Here is a 14,505-nt window from a genome sequence, read left to right as displayed (position 1 = left end):
TGTTTAAGATGAATTAACACCGTAACGTTGTTAAACATTTACAGTAGTGCTTGTTTAGGATGAATTAACACCGTAACGTTGTTAAACATTTACAGTAGTGCTTGTTTAGGATGAATTAACACCGTAACACTGTTAAACATTTATAGTAGTGCTTGTTTAAGATGAATTAACACCGTAACGTTGTTAAACATTTACAGTAGTGCTTGTTTAGGATAAATTAACACCGTAACGTTGTTATTACTGGGATTATTTTGACGTGGTTACTTTATGTCAAAACCACATATGCTGTGTACACCGTGAAGACTCGAACCTTGGATTTTAGCATTGTAAATATGTAGGCTTACCATTGTCCCTCTGATGGTCGAAACAGTGGAATTGAGTAAAAATAATTATTTTCATAAAACTCTTCGAATGAGTAAAATTGAGTTATTTAATAAAGTAAGAGAATATTTTGGAAATATAATTTTTCCATGTTGGGGGAAAACAGTCAATCCGAAAAATAAAAATATGTATTTATATATTTTTTATTGAATAATATTAAATGAGTTGAAGATTGGATACAATCATGGAGCTTATTTATCTTATCATAAACATACGCCCCCTCCCTCGTTGGTATAGCGGTAAGTCTACGGTTTTACAACGCTAAAATCGGAGGTTCGATTCCCTTTACTGGACTCAGCAAATAGCCTGGTGTGGTTTTGTTATAAGAAAACACACACATAAGCATGCGCTATTGGCTGTTTATATTCACAATGGAATTTTGTTCGAAATCTTTTCACGAACATTGAATTATATTTGTTTGCTTGTTTTAGACACTTCTACAAAGTTACATAGGGTATAATTTCGCCAGCAGTTTCTAATTTTTCTTTCACAGACTAGAGAGAAGGCGGCTATTTCAAATCACTTTCCGCCAACACTTTGGTCACTTTAATCAAATAGTGGAGTTTGATCGACATTCTTGTAATGCATTCACAACCCAAATGTGCGGAATGCAGTTTTTTTGAACAACGGCACGCTAACCATTTGGCCACGCTTGGTTACAAACATGTAATTGTTAAATACGATAGGAAAGATGGTAGAGAGATGAGTACGTTAAGAATATGTTGTGTTGGAAATATTTTTATTATTCGGGTCGTTCTTTTTGGGCCAGGTGGTTAAGGTACTCGACTCGTAATCCGAGGGTCGCAGGTTCGAATCCCCGTTTCACCATGCTGGTCCTTTCAGCCGTGGGGCGATATAATGTTACTGTCAATCCCACTATTCGTTGGTAAAAGAGTAGCTCAACAGTTGGCAGTGGGGCGATATAATGTGACGGTCAATCCCACTATTCGTTGGTAAAAGAGTAGCCCAAGTGTTGGCGGTAGGTAGTGATGACTAGCTGCCTTTCATCTAGTCATACACTGATAAATTAGTGATCACCACTCTTGGGCTACTTTTTTATCAACGAATAGTGAGACTGACTGCACATTAGAACGCCCCCACGACTAAAAGGGGGAGCATGTTTGGTGTGACGGAGATTCGAGCCCGCAACCCTCACATTATGACTCAAGCGACCTGGCCATACTGAGCCAGGAAGGTTGAATTAATTAATACTAAAGTATTTAAAAAAAGGATATCCAATATTATGACATTGAACAAGCTACCAAGATGTCCACCAGAAAACCGTGCTTTGAACAATTATAATGGCTTACGTAAGCTATCTTCTTTACCCAACGATATGATATTTAAAAAACAAAATCAATTTGAATTATAATTATGAGAAATAATAAGTCAATCATATTTATTGTTTTTTCTCTTGTTTTTTGTAGGTGATACCCCTAATTTTTCGGATTTTCGTTTCGTGGTGGAACCCCGTGATACCATTGCAGTTAAGGGTACTTCCACATCACTGGATTGTGTAGCTAAGGGTAGGCCCCCGCCAAAAATCGAATGGAAGAGAGAAGGAAAAATCTTACAATTTATAGGCGATTCCAGAAGGTAGTAATTTAATTTTTGTTTTCGTAATATATATTTAGATACAAGACTTTTCGAACATGCTTATTATTAGTCTATTTAAAATAACTGTAATGAAATTTCGAACAATCTACAAATTATATGCGTCTTTTCTGAAACAGTAAATAAACTATATTATTTAAACCTTAGTTATAATTAATGAGCAACATTTCGAAATCGATTTCCTAAACACAAAAATGCTGAAAATTTCTTGCTCATTGAGGTTCCATACTCTTTATTTCAGTATGAAATGTCTTCCCACAGGTCAGTCCTGCCAAATGGTTCCTTATATTTTAGCAGTGTTTATCACACACGTACGGAACGACCTGATGAAGGCTTATACCAGTGTCTCGCTACAATCAAAGAACTTGGTACGATTGTTAGTCGGACAGCAAAGCTTCAAGTAGCATGTTAGTATATCACAGTGTATTATTGTTGATTGTTCAATAAACTCTGAAGTTAATTACATTATTCGAATTAACTCAGTTACCTATCAGTATGAAGTTTTCAGAAATTTATTACGTTGAGTAAAAGTCTGTGTAATAGCCAAATGATTTTAATTACTTCTAAACCAACTTTGATAATATATTGTTCTTATAATACGTAGGCCCGGCATGAGTAGGTAGTTAAGGCGCTCGACTCGTAATCCGAGGCTCGGGGGGTTCGAATCCCCATCACACCAAACTTGCTCGCCTTTTCAGCCGTGGGGACGTTATAATGTGACGGTCAATCCCACTTTTCGTTTGTAAAGAGAAGCCCAAGAGTTGGCGGTGGGTGGTGATGACTAGCTGCCTTCTCTATAGTTTTACATTAGGGACAGCTAGTGCACATAGGCCTCGTGTAGCTTTGCGTGAAATTCAAAAAACAAAGAAACTTATATAACGCCAACTACTGTAGGTTTTCTAAGTATCGGTAACTTTTTTGTGGATTCACGTCTAACGTCAATAATTAACGACCTTTACTACCTCTGTGTGCTGGTCGTATAAGTAATCGTTATAACAGTTACTAAGCTAGCTAATTAAGACAAAACTTGGTGTTAATTAACTCTTGAACTTAAGGTTTATCTTCCCAAAGCGCTCATACTTTTTCGGGTTACTTTAGTTGTAATCCACTCCATGTTTTTAAACCAGTAAAGGAAACTTGTATTATGTTTTAGTTACAAACGATTGAATCTAATGAGAAGTTAAACATGGAAGATGTAATATTCAGAAATGACAACAAAACTACCATAATATTAGGGTCAACTTAGCTCTTTAGATATTATTTTAAAATTAAAACACAAATGACGTGTAATAAAATATATGTAGTACACGTAAGATGCTATGCAGACAAGTAGAATATTGAGGAAGATTTATAAATTAATACCATAGTGCCACCGTGATTTCAACAGCAAAGCTCATAATTTCTTCAATGAGACGATTCAGTCTGTGGTAGATCTGGATTTGTGATAGCGAACTGAATTCGAATCTTGTAAATACCACGACATATTTCCTTGACTTTTAGCTGTGGTACATTGACAACCAACTTCTTAGTATGGATGGAAGGACAATACTGATTGGCTGCTTTCTTTCATGTCACCATTTCAAAATTTCAAAATAAAAACACCGATTTCTTGAAAAACAATTTAGAGAAGGTCTGTACATGTGGACTTTTTCTTTCACTAGGGAATGCAAATGTCATTAAAGTGGAGCAGGTTATTAGTATTTTGTTATTTATTTGCGGTCTAGTGTGGGTTTGAGATACAGATTAATATATATGATAATTATCAAAGTTTATTTGTTGAAGACCTTTTTACAGACACCTTATTTTACTCATAATAACTTATAATTTCTTGAAGCAATGTATTCAACATTTTATAGTTCTTGAAAGATTAATAGGACGTTTCATTCTGGAAGAAAATAATAAGTGATACTTTGGAAATTTGAGATATGTTACAGGGAAACCAATTTATTATTTGTCTGGCAACCGTAAGTAAAAATCACCTTTTAGTGGTACTGACATGTATAGCTGCGTCTCCATGAATGGTTAGTTAGTATTTAAGAAATAACGAAATTTCTGTATTATGAAAGAAGTATTTAAATTTTTAGCCTATTATTACTTTTGTTTTTCAGCACTACCTAGATTTGATGAGCAGCCCCAAGATGTAACTTTATATTCTGGTCAGGCTGCTTATTTACCCTGTGCTATTCAGGGTATTCCTCCAGCGAGTGTTTCGTGGGAGAAGGATAGCTATCCTTTACAAATAGATTCTTCACGTATGATAGTCCTACCAAGTGGTGCCCTTGAAATCAAACACGTTAAAATTACAGATGAAGGAAGGTATCGGTGCAATGCTTCAAATGTAGATAAATATAGGGTTAGTGCTGAAGGATCGCTGTCAGTTAAACCAGAGGATGGTAAGGTTGCTCTTCACTTAAACTATAATGTAGGCTATATGACTGATTTCTGTACTTAAAAGTTGACATGTCTGTAAATATTTGACAAGTGATTTAAATATTGAGTGAAAAGTAATGCAGTTGGATGATTATATTGATATTCAAACATTTAATATAAACTAGAAATCACAACTGAAGATAAGTATCTTCACAAAACTGGTAGATAACTGATAAGTTACTAAAGTCACAAAGGTTTTCTTGTTAACGTTAAATTGAACGTAGTATTGGAGTACAGTTATTGACGGTGTTTACAAGTCAAAAGGAGTAATTTCTTTTAATACAGATCAGTAGTTAGATTTCACTTGGAGTATTATATAAAGTTTTGATTTCCTTCTCAACTTGTTGAAAAGGTTCCAAGGAGGGCTACTAATGTGATTTTGGAGATATTAGGGCTATTTTATAAGGGTACATTAAGATATTTTAAACTAGTTCTCTTCTGACAAAAGAAAGGTAAGAGTTGATATCATTGGGGTTTACAAAGTTATCAAAGTGAATTAGAGGACAAGGTATATAATGTTTTGTGTTATATCACATTGGGGTTTACAAAGTTATCAAAGTGAATTAGAGGACAAGGTCTATAATGTTTTGTGTTATATCACATTGGGGTTTACAAAGTTATCAAAGTGAATTAGAGGACAAGGTCTATAATGTTTTGTGTTATATCACATTGGGGTTTACAAAGTTATCAAAGTGAATTAGAGGACAAGGTCTATAACGTTTTGTGTTATATTCTGAAGAGAGTATCACAGAATGCAAGATTAAAAATTATTAGAGGCTGATCGTGCTCCAGTTAAAATAGTTTTATTTCTCCAACTGGATGATCGATTGGCTTATGAGATGAGTTGCTGTCAGCAGTAATGGAGGCATGCACTTTAAAGGAGTTTAAGAGGGAAGTTGATGATTTTTTGAAAAGTAAAGGGTGGGTAAATCTTTAATTTTCTCAAAGTTGCACACCCAAGGACAGCCTTTAAGGATCAACTTTCCCTTGTTATCCATAAGTTGTCTTTATTCTACCATACATCTTGGGAGTGTCTGGAAGGGTTGATTTTTAAACCTTGGCTGTCAGTTACAATAAAGGGATTGACCAAGGTTCTGAACAGTGGATGTTAGTAAATATAACACAACATAGAACAGTGGATGTTAGTAAACACCACATAGAACAGTGGATGTTAGTAAACACCACATAGAACAGTGGATGTTAGTAAATATAACATCACATAGAACAGTGGGTGTTAGTAAATATAACACCACATAGAACAGTGGGTGTTAGTAAACACTACATAGAACAGTGGATGTTAGTAAATATAACACCACATAGAACAGTGGGTGTTAGTAAATATAACACCACATAGAACAGTGGATGTTAGTAAATATAACACCACATAGAACAGTGAGTGTTAGTAAATATAACACCACATAGAACAGTGGATGTCAGTAAACACCACATAGAACAGTGGATGTCAGTAAACACTACATAGAACAGTGGATGTCAGTAAACACTACATAGAACAGTGGATGTGAGTAACTATAACACCACATAGAACAGTGGATGTTAGTAAATATAACACCACATAGAACAGTGGGTGTTGGTAAACACCACATAGAACAGTGGTTGTTAGTAAACACCACATAGAACAGTGGATGTTAGTAAACACCCCATAGAACAGTGGATGTTAGTAAACACCGCATAGAACAGTGGATGTTAGTAAACACCACATAGAACAGTGGATGTTAGTAAATACCACATAGAACAGTGGATGTTAGTAAATATAACACCACATAGAACAGTGGATGTTAGTAAATATAACACCACATAGAACAGTGGTTGTTAGTAAATATAACATCACATAGAACAGTGGGTGTTAGTAAATATAACACCACATAGAACAGTGGGTGTTAGTAAACACCACATAGAACAGTGGGTGTTAGTAAACACCACATGGAACAGTGGATATTAGTAAACATAACACTGCATAGAACAGTGGATGTGAGTAAACATAACACTGCATAGAACAGTGGATGTTAGTAAACACCACATAGAATAGTGGATGTTAGTAAACATAACACTGCATAGAACAGTGGATGTTAGTAAACACCACAGAGAACAGTGGATGTGAGTAAATATAACACTGCATAGAACAGTGGATGTGAGTAAATATAACACTACATAGAACAGTGGATGTGAGTAAATATAACACTACATAGAACAGTGGATGTCAGTAAATATAACACTACATAGAACAGTGGGTGTTAGTAAATATAACACTACTTAGAACAGTGGGTGTTAGTAAATATAACACCACATAGAACAGTGGATGTTAGTAAATATAACACCACATAGAACAGTGGGTGTTAGTAAATATAACATCACATAGAACAGTGGGTGTTAGTAAATATAACACCACATAGAACAGTGGGTGTTAGTAAACACCACATAAAACAGTGGGTGTTAGTAAACATAACACTGCGTAGATCAGTGGATGTGAGTAAACATAACACTGCATAGAACAGTGGATGTTAGTAAACACCACATAGAACAGTGGATGTTAGTAAACATAACACTGCATGGAACAGTGGATGTTAGTAAACACCACATAGAACAGTGAATGTTAGTAAACACCACATAGAACAGTGAATGTTAGTAAATATAACACTACATAGAACAGTGGATGTCAGTAAACACCACACAGAACAGTGGATGCCAGTAAACACCACAGAGAACAGTGGATGTGAGTAAATATAACACTGCATAGAACAGTGGATGCTAGTAAACACCACATAGAACAGTGAATGTTAGTAAATATAACACTACATAGAACAGTGGATGTGAGTAAATATAACACTACATAGAACAGTGGATGTCAGTAAACACCACAGAGAACATTGAATGTTAGTAAATATAACACTACATAGAACAGTGAATGTTAGTAAATATAACACTACATAGAACAGTGGATGTGAGTAAATATAACACTACATAGAACAGTGGATGTCAGTAAATATAACACTACATAGAACAGTGGATGTGAGTAAATATAACACTACATAGAACAGTGGATGTGAGTAAATATAATACTACATAGAACAGTGAATTTTAGTAAATATAACACTACATAGAACAGTGGGTGTTAGTAAATATAACACTACATAGAACAGTGGGTGTTAGTAAACACCACATAGAACAGTGGATGTTAGTAAACATGACACTGCATAGAACAGTGGATGTTAGTAAACATAACACTGCATAGAACAGTGGATGTTAGTAAACACCACATAGAACAGTGAATGTTAGTAAATATAACACTACATAGAACAGTGGATGTGAGTAAATATAACACTACATAGAACAGTGGATGTTAGTAAACACCACATAGAACAGTGAATGTTAGTAAATATAACACTACATAGAACAGTGGATGTCAGTAAACACCACATAGAACATTGAATGTTAGTAAATATAACACTACATAGAACAGTGAATGTTAGTAAATATAACACTACATAGAACAGTGGATGTCAGTAAGTATAACACTACATAGAACAGTGGATGTGAGTAAATATAACACTACATAGAACAGTGAATGTTAGTAAATATAACACTACATAGAACAGTGGGTGTTAGTAAATATAACACCACATAGAACAGTGGGTGTTAGTAAACACCACATATAACAGTGGATGTTAGTAAACATAACACTGCATAGAACAGTGGATGTGAGTAAACATAACACTGCATAGAACAGTGGATGTTAGTAAACACCACATAGAACAGTGAATGTTAGTAAATATAACACTACATAGAACAGTGGATGTCAGTAAACACCACAGAGAACAGTGGATGTGAGTAAATATAACACTGCATAGAACAGTGGATGTTAGTAAATACCACATAGAACAGTGGATGTTAGTAAACACCGCATAGAACAGTGGATGTTAGTAAATACCACATAGAACAGTGGATGTTAGTAAATATAACACCACATAGAACAGTGGATGTTAGTAAATATAACACCACATAGAACAGTGGTTGTTAGTAAATATAACATCACATAGAACAGTGGGTGTTAGTAAATATAACACCACATAGAACAGTGGGTGTTAGTAAACACCACATAGAACAGTGGGTGTTAGTAAACACCACATGGAACAGTGGATATTAGTAAACATAACACTGCATAGAACAGTGGATGTGAGTAAACATAACACTGCATAGAACAGTGGATGTTAGTAAACACCACATAGAATAGTGGATGTTAGTAAACATAACACTGCATAGAACAGTGGATGTTAGTAAACACCACAGAGAACAGTGGATGTGAGTAAATATAACACCGCATAGAACAGTGGATGTGAGTAAATATAACACTACATAGAACAGTGGATGTGAGTAAATATAACACCACATAGAACAGTGGATGTCAGTAAATATAACACCACATAGAACAGTGGGTGTTAGTAAATATAACACCACTTAGAACAGTGGGTGTTAGTAAATATAACACCACATAGAACAGTGGATGTTAGTAAATATAACACCACATAGAACAGTGGGTGTTAGTAAATATAACATCACATAGAACAGTGGGTGTTAGTAAATATAACACCACATAGAACAGTGGTGTTAGTAAACACCACATAAAACAGTGGGTGTTAGTAAACATAACACTGCGTAGATCAGTGGATGTGAGTAAACATAACACTGCATAGAACAGTGGATGTTAGTAAACACCACATAGAACAGTGGATGTTAGTAAACATAACACTGCATGGAACAGTGGATGTTAGTAAACACCACATAGAACAGTGAATGTTAGTAAACACCACATAGAACAGTGAATGTTAGTAAATATAACACTACATAGAACAGTGGATGTCAGTAAACACCACACAGAACAGTGGATGCCAGTAAACACCACAGAGAACAGTGGATGTGAGTAAATATAACACTGCATAGAACAGTGGATGCTAGTAAACACCACATAGAACAGTGAATGTTAGTAAATATAACACTACATAGAACAGTGGATGTGAGTAAATATAACACTACATAGAACAGTGGATGTCAGTAAACACCACAGAGAACATTGAATGTTAGTAAATATAACACTACATAGAACAGTGAATGTTAGTAAATATAACACTACATAGAACAGTGGATGTGAGTAAATATAACACTACATAGAACAGTGGATGTCAGTAAATATAACACTACATAGAACAGTGGATGTGAGTAAATATAACACTACATAGAACAGTGGATGTGAGTAAATATAATACTACATAGAACAGTGAATTTTAGTAAATATAACACTACATAGAACAGTGGGTGTTAGTAAATATAACACTACATAGAACAGTGGGTGTTAGTAAACACCACATAGAACAGTGGATGTTAGTAAACATGACACTGCATAGAACAGTGGATGTTAGTAAACATAACACTGCATAGAACAGTGGATGTTAGTAAACACCACATAGAACAGTGAATGTTAGTAAATATAACACTACATAGAACAGTGGATGTGAGTAAATATAACACTACATAGAACAGTGGATGTTAGTAAACACCACATAGAACAGTGAATGTTAGTAAATATAACACTACATAGAACAGTGGATGTCAGTAAACACCACATAGAACATTGAATGTTAGTAAATATAACACTACATAGAACAGTGAATGTTAGTAAATATAACACTACATAGAACAGTGGATGTCAGTAAGTATAACACTACATAGAACAGTGGATGTGAGTAAATATAACACTACATAGAACAGTGAATGTTAGTAAATATAACACTACATAGAACAGTGGGTGTTAGTAAATATAACACCACATAGAACAGTGGGTGTTAGTAAACACCACATATAACAGTGGATGTTAGTAAACATAACACTGCATAGAACAGTGGATGTGAGTAAACATAACACTGCATAGAACAGTGGATGTTAGTAAACACCACATAGAACAGTGAATGTTAGTAAATATAACACTACATAGAACAGTGGATGTCAGTAAACACCACAGAGAACAGTGGATGTGAGTAAATATAACACTGCATAGAACAGTGGATGTTAGTAAATACCACATAGAACAGTGGATGTTAGTAAACACCGCATAGAACAGTGGATGTTAGTAAACACTGCATAGAACAGTGGATGTTAGTAAACACCACATAGAACAGTGGATGTTAGTAAATACCACATAGAACAGTGGATGTTAGTAAATATAACACCACATAGAACAGTGAATGTTAGTAAATATAACACTACATAGAACAGTGGATGTGAGTAAATATAATACTACATAGAACAGTGGATGTGAGTAAATATAACACTACATAGAACAGTGGATGTCAGTAAATATAACACCACATAGAACAGTGGATGTTAGTAAATATAACAGCACATAGAACAGTGGATGTCAGTAAATATAACAGCACATTGAACAGTGGATGTCAGTAAACACCAGATAGATATTTTTCAAACTTTAGTTGAAAACATTTCTTTTTGAAACATGGGCTATTTGGTTCACAGCCTGTGCTGTACCTGTTTTTTACAAGTGGGGAGGCTGACACTAACCACATAAGATATTGGGGAAGGGGGGGGACTCTTCCTTTAAAATAAGTAGTTCACCAGTGCATTAGACATAGTGGTTGGAGTGAGTAAGGGAAATTTTTGAATGGCTTTAGCATCACCCTTGAGTCACAGGTGGTGCTACACCACAGTAAATCAATGATTCAGAATATCCTCTTATGGATAGATAGCCTAATTTTGTAAAATAGTGATGTATAGTTTTTAAACCTAAAGTAAGGAAATTTGACACTTGTATTTTTTAATTAAACTTTCTTTGTAATTATGTAATGTTATGATGATTTATAATATAGTTTGACTATATCCACAGCTGACTCTTACAAAAGAAAAAGTCCAGAATTTATTACTACTCCAAAAAGTGTCACGGTTATAGAAGGAACAAATGTTGCACTGGATTGTGCTGGAAATGGTAATCCACATCCCCAGATAACTTGGTTAAAAGATGGTGGTACCATTGACCTGAAGTAAGTAACATAAAACCTTAACTTAAAAGAGATTAAATTACGGATAATGTTTTTCACTTACAATAACTGTTACCTCATTATTAAAGTTTATATTATTTATCAGTTGTGAAATGTGAAAAAAATAAATTGGCAGTACTTTAGGTAAAATAGGGCAAAATATAAAATATTCCTATTATACATGGTGTCATGCTGCCATGGTATTCATGTTCATTGTGGTTTTACTCATGCTGGTCTAATGGAACTTTAGTAAGTGTTGTACTTCAAGACTCTGAAATACAACCAATCAATCCTGTTAACATCATGTTTGTACATCCTGCAGTTATTATTAATATGACATAATATTTAAGGACATCAAGAGATTTGTTGGCCTATTTAGGCTGTTCCATCCAGTAAACTTTATAAAGCAAAATAATAATAAAACTCAAATCCAACCCTTATTATCCAAACATTTATCAGGTCTTTTATTAAACTCCCTTATAGTTACTACATCCACCACATATAAAAGCAACCCATTCCAGAGTCCAATCACTCCGTTTGAAAAGTAAAAATGTCTTACCTGAAGAGGACTCGTACCTTGCCAAGATTTATATTTGTGCTCCCTAGTCCTACCCTTATCAACATTAAGTATGAAAACACTTCAATTACATCTCTAATTTTTCTTTTTTAAAAAAACAACAAACATTCAAAGATGTTGACCTATCCTCATATGACAACTCTTCCATCAAAGGAGTCATCCTTGTGGCACTCCTCTGAACATTTTCCAACAATGCAATGTCTTTCGTAAGGCAAGGAGCCCCAAGATTGAATGCAGTACTTCCAGTGAGGCCTAACTTACCTCTAAGTTTGTTTGGCTGATTGTTATTTCTCTCGTTACTAAATGTTGATGGGCTGTCGTTAATCTTGCTAACAGAGTAGATGCAACTTTGATTCTTCCCAGAGATCAGATACTTTTTTCTTTGTCCTCTCAGCAGAAAGTCTGACTATAAGATAAATATTCTGGTCAATTATACAACAGATTAGCATGGGTATGCAATAAAAATGGAAGTGTTTACATTTACTGAGTGAATGCTTGTTTTGTCAGTAACCTGTACAATGAAGTTATAACTTCTTTAGACTTGTATTCAGTATTTCTGTAGGTACAATCTTCTTGCAGCCAGCAACACTCAAGATCTTAATATAATTAGCAGAACTTAGCATGTTATTGACTGTTCCTTTATCTTTCATTGGTATAGATTTAAAAGAGCAAAGATTCTAAGTCTGAGCTCGAGGTATCCCACTTGTGACATTGATTGAGTTTGACTAAACTCACTTATAACAATCCTTTGCCTTCTTCCACCATGCCATTTTTTCCCAACAAGCCACACCTTTTTGGAAATATTATGTGATCCAGCAGGCTTATTATTCTCTAAACTTTCCAATTTGTTCTTAAGTGTAGAATTAATGTTGCCTTCATTTAGCAATTTTTCAGGATAAGAAAGACTGCTTATATATTCATTAGTACAACGTGAAGAAAATGTAGGACTTAGTAACCCAACAATCTCATAATAATTAGAAATGAGCTTTTTCTCTATCATTCTTACAGAATTCGTTCTAATATTTTTGTTTACCCTTAATGTGTTTGCAGAAGTCTTTACTGTTAAGTTTAACATTTTCAGTCAGCCCATTTTAATATTCCTCATGTTCTTGTATAACCTTCCAAGTTTCCCATCAAAGCAGCAAATTTAATTATCTTAAGTTTATAATATTTCTCTGGATTTCTTACTTGCAGCTACACCTTTATCTCTCAATAAGAAAACTTCATATCTTGAATGTTTTTAAAATGTTTGTGTTTGAAATTCATTCACTTACTAAATTTACAACACAAAGTTCTTGTTGCAGTTGTCAAAATGTGGTTTGTTGAAATTTGTAAACAAAATATCATTATTCCTTATCTCTATGTGCAGTAAAACTTTAAATTAATTGAGAAGTGAACACCTGCACCCAGATGTTTTCCAGTTAGCTACCTCTGAACCATTTCTCTATTAGAAGTTAACAATAATTTACAGTGGTATTGTTCCTAGTAAGTTACCTGACTGGGAAGAAAACCATTCTGAACAGTTTCTGAAGATTTGTCCTCTTATGGTTTGACTGTAAAACTTCTCCACCTGTATGAATGATATTAAATCCTGCTATAATTTTTACCTCATTAACAACTGAAGTGAAAGTTTAATCTCAATATAAATGTTCTTATTCATATATTGGTTTCCTCTGTAACAAATTTCAGCTATGAAACTCATTAAAGCTAAAAGGTTAAGACTAAATTTTACTGAAGTTTAAATCATGTGGAATCACAATGCTGTTTATTACTATCTATTGATAATTACAATGCTGTTTATTACTATCTATTGATAATTACAATGCTGTTTATTACTATCTATTGATAATTACAATGCTGTTTATTACTATCTATTGATAATTACAATGCTGTTTATTACCATCTATTGATAATTACAATGCTGTTTATTACTATGTATTGATAATTACAATGCTGTTTATTACCATCTATTGATAATTACAATGCTGTTTATTACCATCTATTGATAATTACAATGCTGTTTATTACCATCTATTGATAATTACAATGATGTTTATTACTATCTATTGATAATTATATTTATAATATTCCATATGTACTCCAAAGAAAAGATAATGCAGTTTGGCATATTCATAATATTTCCCACTGTTGATAAGAACACTTGTAGTTTTTAAATGTTTTTTTTAACGTTCACAATATTTATGCAATTGTGTTGGAAGCTAGGTCCAACTTTTACAGCTAGTATGTAGAACTGGTTGAATAGCTCAGTATCTTTTAAACATTGATTGGTGTTAGGTCAAATAATCGAGTCAAAATCATTATTAACTTGATTGTCACAAAAATAATGAACTAATCAAAATTAATGCCTCTAGTTATTACTTTCTTTGATTATTCCAATTATCCAAGTAATTTAATTATAACAACTTACAATTAGTGTCATGATTT

The 14,505-nt window shown here is 33.9% G+C and overlaps 1 protein-coding gene across 1 annotated transcript; it reads left to right on the top strand.

Annotated features, from left to right (window-relative positions):
- Positions 1-963: 963 nt before the first annotated feature.
- On the top strand, positions 964-11,505 carry LOC143237086 (neogenin-like). The gene is made up of 5 exons (XM_076475941.1): positions 964-1,087; positions 1,761-1,977; positions 2,257-2,402; positions 4,104-4,388; positions 11,333-11,505. Exons 1-5 carry the CDS (start codon positions 964-966, stop codon positions 11,488-11,490), a joined length of 930 nt encoding a protein of 309 aa, XP_076332056.1. The 3' UTR covers positions 11,491-11,505.
- The last annotated feature ends 3,000 nt before the right edge of the window (positions 11,506-14,505 follow it).

Source organism: Tachypleus tridentatus, chromosome 2, assembly GCF_004210375.1.
Source record: "Tachypleus tridentatus isolate NWPU-2018 chromosome 2, ASM421037v1, whole genome shotgun sequence".
NCBI lineage: Eukaryota > Metazoa > Arthropoda > Merostomata > Xiphosura > Limulidae > Tachypleus > Tachypleus tridentatus.
This window is presented reverse-complemented; position numbering and strand designations above follow the sequence as displayed.